The sequence below is a fragment of the Vanacampus margaritifer genome, chromosome 18 (assembly GCF_051991255.1).
Source record: "Vanacampus margaritifer isolate UIUO_Vmar chromosome 18, RoL_Vmar_1.0, whole genome shotgun sequence".
NCBI classification, from domain to species: Eukaryota; Metazoa; Chordata; class Actinopteri; order Syngnathiformes; family Syngnathidae; genus Vanacampus; species Vanacampus margaritifer.
The window spans coordinates 14,207,683-14,223,986 of NC_135449.1; the positions used below are offsets into that span (position 1 = coordinate 14,207,683).

Here is a 16,304-nt window from a genome sequence, read left to right on the forward strand (position 1 = left end):
TCCTAAACTTCCCTTTTTGTTTGCTGCCCCAGTCCTAACTTTTTTGGAACATCATGCAGGCATCACATTAAAAATACGAAGATAAAAAATTTTTAACCTAACAGTCGACAGTTTGTACATTAAATATGTTGTCTTCATAGTGTATTAAATTGGCTATAGCTTGAAAATGATTTGCAAACCATTGTTTTGTTTTTATTTATATTTTACAAAACAACCCAACTTCATCAGAATCAGGGTTTTGTATGGGCATGGCAATTTATCAAGAGTGTATACCCAAAAGCCATCTGGGATTGCTCCAGCTCACAAGTGACTCAAATGTGAACAAGTGATATTGAAAATAAATGGATGGAAATTCCACTTATAGAAGAGCGAGAATTTGGAAACCATTTTACTTTTGAAATATGACAATTGATAGGCTGGTCTTTTTTACAGTACGTCAATCAGGTAGAAGTAGGTGACCTAGTGTGTGTGTGTTATTTGATGAGGAAATGACTTCATATTGATGTTTTATAATTACATGAATAATATGGTAGCCCCATCAAACAACAATATCTATTTTTAAGCACCCAAACAGTTGGTTTTTGTGTCACTAGTTTCTGTATTACATTGCATTCCCGTCTCAAACAAAGCGAATGGATAAACAATCAGAGAGACGACCATGGCATGACCAGCAGACATCCCCTTGTTAATGGATGTTTTGGAGGAGAGCGGGCAAGTAGCTTAGTTCTGCTCTGACAAATATCTAGCTGATATGTAGGAGCTGGAGGAACTGGTGACTTAAATACAGAGTGGAGCATCTACATCAAACTGCTGATAAAATAACCCTGCAGCTCAGCTAAGAATGACTAAACTGCTACTTTTATATTGTACAGTCCCAGTCATAAATGGAACTAGACTAGAACAATTTAATGATTTTATAGAACTGGTTTGTCAACCCCCCAAAAATTATTGACAATAATATGTTCCAAACAGTACTCTGGTTAAAATTGCATTAGTGGAATATTAAGCAGCAAAATCCAGCAGATTTTATCAATATCAGAAGGCGGCCATTTTGCCACTTGCTGTCAAGTGAAAATGACATCAGTTGCTTAGGTCTCAGGTAACAATCATTCACAGCGCAGCTTTAGAAAACAGGTGAGCTGTGATTGGTCGTCGCCTGAGCAACCGTGATGCCATCTTCAGTCGACAACAAGTGGCAAAATGGCCGACCCTGAGATGGATAAAAATGGCTGGATTTTGCTGAATAACTCATATTCCACAAATATAATATTAGTCATATAGTCATATTTATAGTAATAAAGTCACATATAATATATTATTGTCAAGAAATGCTTAAGGTTGACTTGGACAAAATATATGCAAATCTCTTTGTTTCTTATTGAACCAATGTACATGCATCACAGTCAGGGCTGGACTGGCATAAAAAAAAATTGGCCTGGCATTTGGTTCAGTTTGCTGTCTATATTCGAAATGACTAAATGGACTAGCCCATATATATTCTGGGCCAGTCTCTTGGGGTAAAAATGGAGGATAATAATAATAATAATAATAATAATCACTGCATCAGCCCCAAGAGACGCCAGCCCACCGGACATCTGCCCTACATGCCAGATAGCCAGTACAACCCTGATCACTGTTTTTCAGGTGCAAAGCATATATAAAAGATCCAGCCTCCACCAAGTATTTGAACAATCAAAAAATAACCACATGCTGTGTGTGGGCTCTCTTGCATAAAAAGAACCATTCAAGGACGGCCCAAAACGGCATATGCATTTTTCACAAATAATGGTGGTTGTCCCCGCCCCTTAAAACAAACAAACAAACAAAACAAAAAACAAAAAAAGGTGCAATGGTGAATCTGCAGGTGCCGAACTGTGGAAGCCACTGACGAAATGTTTATAATTTCCGCCCAAAACATTTTTAGGGAAAAAATAAATAAATACAACTTGTGCATGTGTGTGCATACTACTCCAGCAATCCAGCTGTGCATTTGGTAAACAGGGAAGAAACACTTTACTTGGGGAGGGGGTTAAATGAACCTAAACAAATCTTGATGATTATGTTGACATCATAGATTTATTAAATTGAAGTTTTAAGACTTATTGGGACAACGTGTTTCCAATTTACTTAATGTTTCCATCAATCCAAATTGGTGTAAATTGACATTAAATGTGCTTTTCAGAACTCGTTGAGGGTGGAGAAAATGATGAATTTACAAATCAATGACTACTTTTTGTGCTTTTTATTCCACCTTTCTGTTCTGTTCCACTAATATTTTACTTTCCTGAGTAATATCTCAGCCAGATCAGGAGTCAGGACAGTGACCTCCCACATTGGTCACTTTTTTGGGGGGGTATATCTGGATGTCTGTTTTATCAACAGTGTGAAAAGTTTGTTCGAAAGCTCAAGCTTGAGCTTGTTCTATGTGACTCTCCTTCTGCTCTCCCTTCCAATAACACACAGCAGGGCTGATAGGCAGATATATTTACACTGGTATCATGGGAGGAAGAAGTCATCAGCCAAACCCCGTCCAGCCTCCGGTTCCTACGGGCGGGTCTGTAGCGCAACCCCCAGGCCGCCTAGCCCCTCCCCAAGCAGGGCATATCTGTGTGTGCTTCGCCTGACTCAGAACTCAGAGCTCTCGGCTTAGATGGGACCAAAGCCTCGGCAAGACTCACACACTTCCACATCAACCCCCCGGGGGAGAGAAGGGGACCACTCGGAGATCTGCTTGCTAGTGTAAACACTGGCGACTGAGACTGACACAACAAGAGAGGCTCTGTTATTACTGTCTTGTTTAAATTTCCGCAAGACCTGTAGATGAAGTAGGCATCAGCTCATCTCAGTCTTGGGGTCCAGAAACAGCCAAGAAGGGCCCAGGTGTGCATGGCTGCATCTTGCAACTTTTGAACCCTGGAACTGTACTCTAAAGCATTATGACTCTTCTGGGCTCTGAACACTCCATACTGATACGAAGCAAGTTTAGATCAGGTAAGGACTTGATGGTTTCACACTCCCAATATGATCAATATGCACTGTCAGATGATGTGAAAAGATGTAAATGGACTGCTTTTCATATAGCGCTTTATCTACACCAGTTGTTCTCAACTTCTTCGAGTACCCCTATCCAGCCTGTTTTCCAAGTCTCCCACAAGCAACACAGGTGTTTCAAACGATCAGCTAATCAGCAAGCTCTGCATGAAGCCTGATAACCATCCTCAGCTGTGTTGGCTAGGGAGACATGAAAAACAGGATGGATAGGGGCACTAGAGGACCGGGGCTGAGAACCAGTGATCTACACCATATGGTACCCAAAACGCTTTACAATGTTTCACACTCACTCACCAGTGATCGGCTGCTGCCATGCAAGGCACTGCCAGGTCCACTGAGAGCAAATCGGGGTTCAGTGCCTTACTCAAAGACGCTCCGACATGGTCACCAGGCGTGAGGATCGAACCCACAACCTCACGGATGTAAAACAATTGCGTTTGTTTGTTCCAAGCCGTTTGCCTATCATCATTTGACATTTGCTGTATTCAAGAACGAGCTGTGTGCTCCTTAGCTCCAAGTGACAGGTGCTTAATAGACTCGCACCGTGCAGGGGAGGGAGACAAGTCAAAACGCTCTCCCATATATATAACCAAACGATGCTCCAAGTTCAACTTCAATATCTTGACGCCTTTCTATGTTTTTCTTTGGGCAATTATAAAAGTGTGACATTTAAGAATAATGTTTCGGACAGGTTCGTGCACTTGTTGCATGTCAGCAGCTGAGAGAAGCCAGCTGTTTTGACACTCTGGTGGATGGACGCTGATAAGGGAGATTAGACACTTGTTGGAGGTTATCTTAATAAGGTTGAATTGGAAGCTAATGGTGCATATATGTGTGTGAGTGTACCTGGTCTTATCAAAAGGAGTACAAGTACTGATTTCAATGGCCACTGAAGGTTCCAACTTTTGTATTCATTCTAATCTTGATTCCAAATCCTAACTTCTTTATCTTGTTGTATATCAATGTCTTGTGCATTTGCCAAAATTCTGTCAAGATTCAATTGTCATTCACTCATAATTAGTCAATTCATACCTTTTATCGTGAGCCACCAAAATGGGACGTTGTTGGTTTTGTGAAAATCTGCCAACAAACAAAACAAGCAGCGTACGCATAACTTCCTTGGAGCAGAGGAAAATGTTGTTTTTGTGTCATGCACAAAAAAATTGTGAGGATAAGCAGCAGCCTATAGAAGATGGGTGAATGGCTACTTTCCAAAGATGAGCTCTAAGCATGTGTGTTTGTGCAGTGGTCTTGTATCCTGTATACTGTGTGCGTGTGTGTGTGTGTGTGTGTGTGCGTGCGTGTGTGCGCGCGCGCGCGTGTGTGTGTGCGCGCGCGTGTGTGTGTGCGTGCGCGCGCGCGCGTGTGTGCGTGTGTGTGTGTGTGTGTGTGTGTGTGTGTGCAACACTGCCACCTCCCTGACGAGAATGTAACTGATAGGAGTTTTTTTGTTTCTGAAGCTCATCTTTTTTAAGAATTGCTGCAAGTACTCCAAGCTGGCGATAACATGAGTGCCCTTCTGTTTTCTTATTCAGTGTCTCAAAAATGTAATTGCATCACAGGAGTGGCAGACTAAATGGGGCTTTTCCTTTTGTGCTGTTTAGAGTAGATTGGCAGGGTGGGAAATGACCCACGGTGCTCCAGGGAAAGAGAAACGTGATGGTTCAGGTTGTGCGTTGCTTGAAAAAAAAACACACACACGCAGGAGCTGCCTTAATTTGTCACAGATGTGGAGACGTTGTCTTTATTCCCATAAAGGTCATCTTACTCCAGATCTGATTGATGATACAGTCAGAATGGATTAATCTTGACAAGACTGAATTCATTACTTGAAAACTGCGCGTAAGTGAAGTAAAACTACTTGTAAATTCAACTGCTTGTAATGGCTGCAGTCAGGCACGATCTGCTCTTTTGATTAACTCTTTTTTTAATTGTAGAAGCTCACATTTTATCGAGCCTTAAAGACCGGTGATTTGTTGATCATTTTACAACCCGCTTGAAGTACATTACAAAGCCATGGGAACTGTTGCTGCATGGTTGAATTTAAAAGAAAAGATAAAGATCTCACTTAAGTGTTCCCCGCGGACCAACCAGTGTTTTGTGTGAGTGCGAGCGCCTAACTGACTGGTTCTCATGTTGATTTGATTACAAGTTGAAGAGCTGACTGATGCTACATAACACAGAGTGACAAAGGTGTCAAAGAAAATCCATCTGATCCATACACTTAAGGAAGTATTCCTTTAGTTTTGCTAGTTGTGCTGGACTACAATTGCTGAATTTGGGATTGCAAATCATGCAGTTAGAACGTTGACTCCCATCACTCAACTCTATATTTATAGAACAATTTATAAAACAGCCACCACTGTTTTCTTGAGATGGAACCCAGGGTTAGTAATACAATGAAAACAGCAGAGGCCCCAGAATTGAACCAAGCGGAACACGGACTTCACCTGATCATCTGCAGCCAATAATGGCCAAGTGGCGCATATCATATATCATATCATATCATATCATATCATATCATGTACGTATTAACCTCAGCCGAACCAAAGGAAAGTTTTGTTTGACATACACTATAAAAACAGTTGGGTTAAAAACAACACAAATTAGGTCAAAAATGGATCAACCCAACTTTTTTGCTTATTCAATTTACCCAAAAAGTTGGATCAAATGAATAACATGCAAAACAACCCATGTAATTGGGTTTTGAGTTAAGTAACTAAAGTTGGGTTGGTTCATTTGTGACCCAATTCAATTAACCCCAAAAGTTGGGATTAATTTATAACCCAAAAAGCAACCCACATTTTGGACCCAACTTTTTGGGTTAAATATTTGTTTATGTTAAATAACTCAAAAAGTTGAGTTGGTTAATTTTTAACCCAATTGAATAGGGTTATTAAATAAAAAAATAAACACACACACACACAAACAAAATGGGTTGCTTTGTGGGTTAATAATAGTTTAATTTCACTCAACTTTTTGGGGTTAAATAACAGAGGTCCATTCTTGACCCAATTTAGGTTATTTTTGACCCAACTGTTTTTAGAGTGTATGGACATGCTGTGACTCAAATCTGACGTTGAATGTGTCATTTTCGCTGTTTGGTCCTCAAGTGAAGTACGGTTAGTTCACTTTTAGCAGTTGTCTTTTTAAATCTTATCGGAAATGCCTTTAAACGTTCCTAGCAAAAATACAGTAGTCCTGGTTCTGTGTTCCTGTTCTATCCAGCAATCGATAAGAGTACCACGTACCTGAACATCGTTGCAACTTGCAAGATCCAGCTGTTGACTTTCAGTTACTGTCAGTGGATCCAATCCAAAATCCGTATTTATGCAATGACTTGTTGACTCTTCTTCACAAATCTGCCAAAGATTGTCCCGTGTGCGTCGGGATAAGATTGGCGACTTTATGTTCATGGAAATTCACTGGTATTGGTCTAAAATAAACAGTAACATTCTATTTAGGAATACCTGTTTATGAGAAGTTATACAGTTGTGCTCATACATCTCTCCTGAGCACATTTCTGTCTGCTTGAGGGGAAGTTCTGGGAATGGATGTAAGAAACGCGACCTGTCTCGTTAGGAATTTTGAGTTTGTGTGGAACGGAGGCGTTATTCTTAGCCGCTTTCATTCTTGCATTGTGCCTTTCGTAAATCACAATCTCACAGCGGTGCCACACGTAATTATCGCCACTTTACTGAGCCAACCAGGCAAAGTGACAATTTATTTACACCATAAATCTGGAATGTTGTAAATATGGTATCACATTTGTATACCAGGACAGCCACATTGGAATACAAATCTGCTTAAGAGAAGAAGGGGTCATATGGTTGAAAGTCGTCTCGCTATAACAATGAGGATTTCATGGCAGCTGGTGTGTGTCTCCCAAAGAATTATTAAGTTTGAGAGAAAGAGTTAAAATCATAGACGATGTGGAGGGTTTTCAGACAGAAAACACCTGTTTCCTTACGCCGACTGAATATGCGGTGCTTTGGGAGACCGCAGGACAAAAACCAATGGGGGTTGTTTCCGTTGCATGCTTTGGTCATCGTACATTCCGCAACTACATCCTCTCTGTTATGATGCGACTAACAGGTCATGACCTCTATCACTGTAAACTAAAGCAGATGTCAGATGAAGGCAAAGCGCTTCGAATTACATAACGGAGGTGCTTTGCTACAAGTGCGTGGTGTGAGTTACCCGAACAGACGGACTTCAAATAAAGTCATTATAAAATGTGTATGTGGCCAAAGCTGAATGAATATAAACCACCTGAAGCAGATAATGAGCAATCGGAGAAAAGAGTGATTAGGCTCTGGCGAAAAGGAGGAACATTTTATACTAGTGTGTCACATCCAGGATGTCAGAAGGAGACCTTCAGATAGCAACAGGGAGGGAAAAGCACGGTGAAACAACGCAAAAATAAGAAGGATAGCCACCGAAACAAGTCGACCGACAGACATGGGGGAGTCTTGATGTTTATGACCCCGTACTCCCACATACGCTCTTCTTCTACAATTCGACATACGCACTTTGAGCATGCAGGAGTGTGCGCACACCCTAAGGACCACACACTGCTCAACAGATCTGTTTAAAGCCAGGAGCCGTGTTTATCACTGCCGACATCCTGCTCGCAGAAATATTTGTGAACAAGCCGCTTTGTTTTTCCCCCCGTTTTGAACAAGCATGCATTTAAGACATACGCGTGTGTACATTCCGTCTCAGATTGCTTGAAATTGACGTTTTTCTTTCATTTCATCAACAACCTCGGTGTAATAAAAGTACGCTTCATGCTTTGATTTCGTCTATGCCAGGGGTCTTCAAGTCCGGTCCCCGAGAGCCCCTATCCAGTCTCCCTCCTCCAACACACCTGAATCAAATACTCAGAGCTTGCTGATGAGCTGATCATTTGATTCAGGTGTGTCAGAAGAGGGAAACATAGAAAACTGGCTGGATAGTGGCTCTCAAGGACCAGACTTTGACACCCCTGATCTATGCAATAGAAGATTGGCTGTATATTTTCCCCTGCTTTTTTTTTTAACTGTCCCTTTCTTTCTACGTCTTTGTCATTTCTTGCCTCCTGTTCGTCTTTGCTATCTGTCTGCCTGACTGTCATCATCCTCTTCCTCCCTCCACCTTCAGTGCTACAGTTAAGACTTCAGCAGAGGAGGACACGAGAGCAGCTGGCAGACCAAGGCATCATGCCTCGTGAGTAACCCTGCAACACAGCTGCAGACAGACACACGCATACTCACATACACACACTTGAAAATACCCCAACGTGTCTTACTGGACTTTTGGTAGGCCTCTGCATAATTTTTAGGTTCTCATGTGGTGTATGTAGGTGTGCAAATGTGATAGTCAACACTTTTACAAAACACACACGGTTCTATAGTTATCGTCAAATTATTCCCATAAGGGGTTGAAATCGATCAGTGTGTACAGTTAAACTTTCACTATTATCGATACTTATATACTTGGCATTTTGGAACATAGCGGTTGTTTTTTTGGCTAGCTTCTGCCATTCTCTGTGTGCTGTAACAACAAACTAATGGTAATTCATTTAAGTTGCTGATTGGGTTGCTGATTATGTACATTTCGGATGCTTTTGTTTTGTTGGTTTATGCTTCCTCTAGCAACATAATACAGGAAAAATCATTCCATGTTATAGACTGTTCACTAGTTCCAAATAAGTGTGAATATTAAAGGGAACGCGACTGTAATGACAAATTTGCTCTATATTATTTATTTGGCTGTGACAAACATAACTGTGAGATTAATTTTACAAAAAAATTTCCAGTTTAATACATTTTGTAGAAACATTTAGACATACGCCACCATTGTTATTTACGTCGCAACACATTCAGTGCGTAGTGACGTAGAATGGCGGTTAGCTTTCTGCCGAGCAATGTGAAACGCCTATAAAGAAAGCAAGGTAAGTCTCCGTAGCAATCCTAAAATAATTATCAAAACTCTTGAATGCGTCTGGTGAATGGCGAAAGCACTGCGTGGGGGAGGGTGACCCAATCGCATGTTGTTTCTTTAGGAACATTACGAGGTTTAACTTGCTTTCTTTATAGGCGTTTCACATTGCGCAGCAGAGAGCCAGCCGCCATTCTACGTCACTACGTACTTAATGCCTTGTGACGTAAATAACAATGGCGGCGTACGTCCTAATAAAGTTACTACTAAATGTATTAAACTGGAAATGATTTTTGAAAAATGAGTCTCATAGTTATTTTAGTAACAACCTAATAAATAATATAGAACTTGTCATGTCGGGGTTCCTTTTAACACTAGTTACTATATCTTCGACCTGTAACCGAAATCCACGTTTGCATATTCGATTACCATTTAACCATTGAATCGTAAATCCATTCAAAAGGGCTACTAGTTAGGCACTTTATCCACACCATATGTTGACAAAAGTACTTCACCAAGCTTCATATTCCCTTTTTATGAGTGTACATAGGATATGCGGCTGACGCGCTAACGTCAACCTACGAAAAAGTTTTCCCTTTTAGTTTAAAATAACTTACTTTAACCTCCAGGATCCCTCATATACTGGCCAGCGGCAGAACCCAGGATGTTTTTTCCCCCGCTTTTTGGTAAAGTTTTAAATCCATCCATTCATATAATTTCTGTCATGCCAGCTAGCTTGTGCTAAGCTAACCTAGTATGGTTCGTCTCTCTGGTACAGCATCTCAACTTTGCAAACTCTTTTATGTTAGGACACCAAACTCATGACAAAGGCTTTGATACACTGCCTAGATGGGCTTTTTTGACTGCTTAACAGTTTAATATGATGGACATTAGCCGGCTTAACATTTTCAATATAATGGTCAAACATGTTATGACTGTAGAAGAGCACATCACACAACGCTGTGCACTCCGCACAAATGTATTACGTCACACATTTTGCCACTTAAACATTCCTGTGACACTAGTACACATGACAAAATGCTATGATTTGTTCTCACTTAAATCAGAAAATTCTGTTTTGGCATTATTTTTAACAGCCAATTTGCATCTCACCACCAATTCATGCACAGCCCGACTAGTTACTAAACATTTTTCCTGATTATATTTTCATTTCATTAGCAGCTAACAGACTTGCAAAAACTGTGCTGTTGGCCCATGACTTTTTCCATTATGAAACCATTTTACCTTCAAGGTTATTTAATTACTTCGTGAATAATGCATGAACCTTAGACAAAATGTATTAAACTAATTTATGCAGTAGGTGTATTTTCAGAAGGTCCATAATTTGATATTGACCCAAATTATAATTGCTAAACCTTTGCTGAGATCTGCTCTCCTCTAATTGGTTAGTTCTGTCGAGGATGTCGACGAAGCACCGAGCCTCGATAGCTAGACAGCATGGCCAGTGAGTCAGCAGACAAGTCGGTGAATGACCGCCAAAGAATGCTTTCACGTGGAAGACACTCTCAGTTTCTCGTTCATAGGCCGCATTCACATTGACATTACCTGTTTACAACACTGCATCTAAGGCAGACTGTAAGAACGTGGAGGCATTTGTGAAACGAACAGCACCAAACAGGAGCCGCCAAAGTATGGACTTAAATGCTTAAATGTCACCTGAGACATAGTGTTGAGGACATGTAGACCTGACTGGACTGAGAGTGCACTTAAATCTTTGCCATAATCCAGATTAATGGTCTCTACTGCTCTTCAGGTCAGGGCTGTGCAGTAATACTTCAACAAACTTGTTTAGTATTGACTGCCAACACACGGAAGACTCATCTATCCATTCTACAAGGATTTTCAACTCTTCATATTCATCGTATCTGAAGTAGATACTGACATACCCTTTGGAAATATGTATACATGCACCTATTGACTAATTCATCTGTCAGGTGTTGACACCATTAGTTAACTTTGAAGCTCTTGAATAAAACATCTTCCGTCGCAGCGTAAATCTTCTTTCAGATCTTATTCTGTGGTCACTGCCCCTCACCATATGCACAATAACTGGGTTACTGCTAAGTGCAGTGTGAAAAGGGCTTCACTCTTTAATTCTTCACCTCACCTTACAAGACTTGGATGACTTTGTTGTAGAAGAACCTTGGGGTCTTTATCTCAACCCCATTCAACATCAGTCAATCTGACTTCTAAATTCTCACAGACCAACTCCCACATTTCATTGAAAGTCTTTACAGACCACAACAGAGTGTGTCATAAAGGTAAGGAGGACAAAAACTGCCAAAATTAGAAATAAGTAAATGACTAAATAAACAAATGTATAAAAGTGAAAATAAAAACGGATATAAAAAACATACATGCATACATACTTACTTACATTTGTTTAATTTTGGCAGTTTTGGTCCTTCATAGTGTCCAACATCAGTCACTCTTCTAAATTCTCACAGACCAACTCCCAAATCTCATTGAAAGTCTTTACAGACCACTATAGAATCTGCCATAGGTTCAAATGTGGAAACGAGGGCTTCTTCAAATGTACTTGACAGCAGTGGAAGTAATTAGCGGGTTTTGTTTTGGTGGGGGGATTTGCCTGCAGGATAAACATGACGGGGGCTTGAAATTCAGGGAAAGGATTTGTTGAACGATATCTTTGGCACCGTTTGCCAGATAAACCGTTGGCAAGTGTGCAAGGGAACAGAATCCAGAGGTCTGGCGCTGTCCTATCAGGTTGTAGGAGTCTGTCACTGATAAGGTGGCAAACGGAAATGCAACTCATTTCAATTGGCTGTTTATCTATTGATTGCGGGAAAGTAGCATCGGTTTATTTAATTTTGTTGATGCCTTAAATTTAATGTTTTTTTATTTGGCCTTTATGTTGGCAATCCAAAATTCAAGTTTTCAGAGGCGTGAAGTGCCCTTTTGCTTTGAATATACAAAATCTAATAGCCTATATGTTTAGTGACCTTTTTGTATGGTCCCTGTTTAAAAACACCCTCTATATCTTGAGCACCATGTTTAATCCTTTGTGGATGGAAATATTCTTGCCTAATGCACCATACGTCCTACCTTTTAGTCTTGTGTTTACATTTGACCAATACAGTCAAAAGGTATATGTATTACAATAGCTTTAAAGTGCATTGCATGTTTTAATTCGACTGGTGAATGTTTGAAACTGTGTAAGCCAGCTTCAAACTCACTGGATCATGTTTCGTTCTACCCATGTGGGCCAGTTTTGCAGTTGTTGAGCAGGTTTTTAGGCAGTTTGGTTACACAGTTTAAACACTGTTAAAACTCTGTGATATTAAATCAGGCCAGGCAGAGACAAGAGAGGTGTTTGGGACAGCAGGACAGGCTCCAGAGCTATAAACGGATGATGATGTCATCTTGATGGTGGGCAGCAAATGGCTTTTCAGTGTGACAACTTATCCTTGAAGGAAGAGTAGTTTATAACTAGGCTGGATCATTTCTGCATATCCGTATATACTGTACTGTAAAGTATAGTATAGCTGCATATTGCAGTTTTTTTTCCCAGTTTTTTTTTTTTTTGCATGGCATAACTGTAATTTCAATATGGCCATCACTGATACCAAAGTTTTTAAATCGGATGTGTACAATAGAAATTCCAAGTCAAATAAAATATTTTTTTTAATGATGACTGACTATTCATCTGACAATTTCAATAATAAGTGTAATGTGAAGTAAATGTGTTTGTCCAAGGCAGGGGTCTGCAACCTGCTGCTCTGGAGCCGCACGGGGCTCTTCAGTCCCTGTCCTTTAACTTTCTTTTTTTTTTTTATAGAAATTAATATCTTTTCTACATACTTATTAGATAAAATATTCTTCAAATGAGTAAATGATTTAGATAAAAAATGAATAGTTAAGCATTACAAAAAATGTCAGTTGTCAGAAAAAGAGGAACAAGTTTTTAAATTACCTAAAAATGTCCAAAAAGTGATCATAAAATGTCCAAAAAGGAAGAGGAAAAGCAGAAATTTACCACAAAATGTCTATAAAATTGCCAAAAATGTCAGAGATTTGTTTTTGTTCTTTAAATGCAGAAAAGAAAATGTTCAAAAAGTAACCTTAAAGTAGCACTAATGAACTTTTCAACCTTAATAAAATATTTTCATAACTCTTCTGATGAAACATTGACTTAAAACTAGTTGAATGGTACCTTTGGCATGGCCTGAGCGGGTCTGTATCATTTTTACTGGCACTAAGCAACTTTGAGTAGGATGGTAATACAAAAGTATAAATATAAGCCATACAAGAAACTACAAATGTGCTGACTCCTTTATGGCATACGTCACTTCCCCCTTTACCCATTCGTTACAAAGACAGAAGTCAATTTGACCGGCGTGAGCAAAAAAACGACGCAATACGCTTGTCTTCCTGGAAAATGTGGTCTTCCTTCAGGCATAACATTATTGCTTTTGTCCATATGGCGCTGCCATTATCAACACAAACCGAAAGTTCCTTAGTGTTCTTTTAAATGTCCAAAAAGAAAAGAAAGGTAGAAAATTACCATAAAATATTTTTAGAATTGGCAAAAAAGTCAGCAAATTTCTTTTTTTAAAAGGCAGAAAAGAGGATGTTCAAAAAGTACACAAAACACACAAAAAAAGAAGTCAGATTTTTTTCTTTTGAGAAAAGGGGAAAGAAAGAAAATAAAATGTTTAAAAAGTAACTATAAAATGTCCAAAAACAAAAGAAGAATTCACAAAATTTACTATAAAATTTCCACAAAATTGCCGAAAAATTTCAGTAACTTGTTGGCAAAAGGGCAGAGAAAAAGTCATAAAATAACAAAGGGAAAGAGATTTATGCGGGATTGTACTTTTTACATATGATTTGAATAAACGGGCCTTTAATCGCAGTATGCAAAACGGTGTCAGCTCTAATTGTGTGTTCGCTACCAAATGCTTGAGATAGAAGTACACTATAAGCAAAGCAACAGCAAACAAAATGACATTATCTTGTTAATTAAACTCAGCAAAACGCTGCTTTTTACTTAGAATTCATCCTGCTTGTATTATGGTTGTGTTCCGGTTCTGGATATGTGTCCCTTTTATTTCATGAATCCCTGACTGTGGATGGATGGTATGACATACAATGGCATCTCAGTTACAGAGGGTGTTATATATAGGTTGTATAGGTTATATAGGCAGATTTTTTTTTTCAGCCACCCCTGCCACAGTGACACTATCACCTAATTACATTTTGACTGAGATTACTAAAACAAATTTTGTTTTTGTTATTTATTTATGTCATGTGTTGTATGTTATTGATAGTGTTTTATTTAAGCAGCCGGAATCGTGTCAAAATAGGTCCCATTTTCACTTGTTCCTCTTTGCCTTTAATGATACACCTCTGAGATGGAATCATAACAAACACAAAAAAAGCAAAAATAAAAGAAAAACGCCATGAGGAGATAATCCTATAGATGCTCATTGAACTGCAGTATCACAAGATTTGCTGGCATCTTAAGGGACGTCACTCATGAAGTTGTATGTTTCATATTTTTCTAGAAAGAGTACCGTAAATAAATAAATAAAAAAACGCTCACATGAACCGAAAAAAAATAAATAAAACAAACTCTGATATTGGAACAGATATAATTTTGAGGTAGAGATATCTGCTTTAAATATAATGCAATACATTTTTCATCAGATATTAATACCATCATCTGAGTTGTCCAGCAAAAACCTCAATCTCCTTTATTTGCTTTTGGCACTCGATCCGCAGATATGGCCTGTGAAAAATCTGACTCAAATTCAGTTTGAAAAAATAAGTTCTGTTGCTCTTTCTCACAATCAGATAATCAAAATGATTTAGTTTGCTTGCTTCACTGTGAGGTAATCGCGCCTGCGAGTACTGCAGCGAGTGCAGGTTTGCCCTAGACATGATTATTTTGTAATAGCTTTAACGGAACGAGATTGTGGAAAGGTTGAAAATCTCACCAGCTGCAGCACTTTAATTACAGCCAGTTAATTTATTTTTCTAGCAAGCCAACGCATCTCTGGCTGTTCATGGCGTGAGGCCGCTAGACAGAGGATAGATACGGGAAGAGCAGAGAAACAAAATGTTAAAACACTTGTGGAGTCTCTTGGTTGGTTTGGTTGCCCATAAACTTACAAAGGTTAGCTCCAAAGTGGACATATGAACAGTGTGGCATTTTTCAAGTAAAATCCCAACTGTTTTATTAAGACTTTCTTGATAGGTAGCACAATTGCCAAGTGGTTAGCAAGTCTAGTCAAATAATATTTTCACATAAAATAAAGTGAATCTTGGTTCAGATCCTCCTGTAACGGAGTTTGCTCCAAAACATATATGGTTGGTCAATTAACTAATTTACTTCCAGCCATTTTCACTGAAGCAACCCCCTTCACTCCGGCTGTTTTACTGGATTTTGACTGATTTTGCAAGGCCTACAGAACATTGTGTTATATTGCTATAAAAACATGGAACCTACCAAAAGAAAGAATATAGTCTCTTTTTTTCGTCAGGAAAAAAAGTATATTTCTATCAGCAATTAACATTAGAATATAGCTAAGTTTCATCATTATTCACAAATCTGTTTAGAATTGTGGGTGAATCAGCTTGTTTGCAACATGGCCCTGGTTGATCTCTTATACTCTGCTGCCCCCTCCTGCCGTTTTTGTAATTACTACCATTGCTTCACTCGTTCTCTGCAGTTCAGAGGCTGCATCAATGCCTGTATGCTCTAGCATAAATTTAAAAAATATTTTTTTTAAAACGTATGAATACGTCTTTGGCACACTTAAAACAATCTATTTATACATTTTTGGGAGCAAATGAGTTTAAAGACGGCACATCTGCGGTGGTGCACAAAGGTTGGCGGATCCTGATTTTAGTACATATGCATGGCTTATGTTTACCAATTTGGCTGACGAGTCTCCCTCATGATGTCTGTGCCAGCGCAGTATAGGGAGTCTCGTTGTAGATGTGCCTGGTGGCAGAAAGTCAATCTATTTTGGCCTGCTTAGACCAAGAATTTGAATCATGAAAGAAATCAATCAATTGAACACATTCTTCTTCTTATTATTATTATTATTATTATATTTGTATTATTTTATTTTGACATCTTCCCACTGAGAGAACACAAAAGATCAAGTTTGGGGTGGTGGTCTACAAGTGCCAACTCAATGGCACAGATGTGCGCTACGCTATGTCGAGACTCCGTTGTGTGACTGGTGCAAATGGAATGAGTGAAGCCGTTGGCCATGATTGAAGTCGGTTGTGACTACTCCCACAGCTGAAAATGGATAATGGATAGATGTAAAGACTTT

The 16,304-nt window shown here is 39.2% G+C and overlaps 1 protein-coding gene across 1 annotated transcript in view; it reads left to right on the forward strand.

Annotated features, from left to right (window-relative positions):
* myocd (myocardin) overlaps window positions 1-16,304 on the forward strand; it is a 105,451-nt gene that overhangs the window by 70,196 nt on the left and 18,951 nt on the right. Inside the window, exon 2 of the mRNA XM_077551548.1 lies at window positions 8,194-8,259. Coding sequence (XP_077407674.1) covers window positions 8,194-8,259 — 66 coding nt within the window. The remainder of the gene's footprint in view (window positions 1-8,193; window positions 8,260-16,304) is intronic.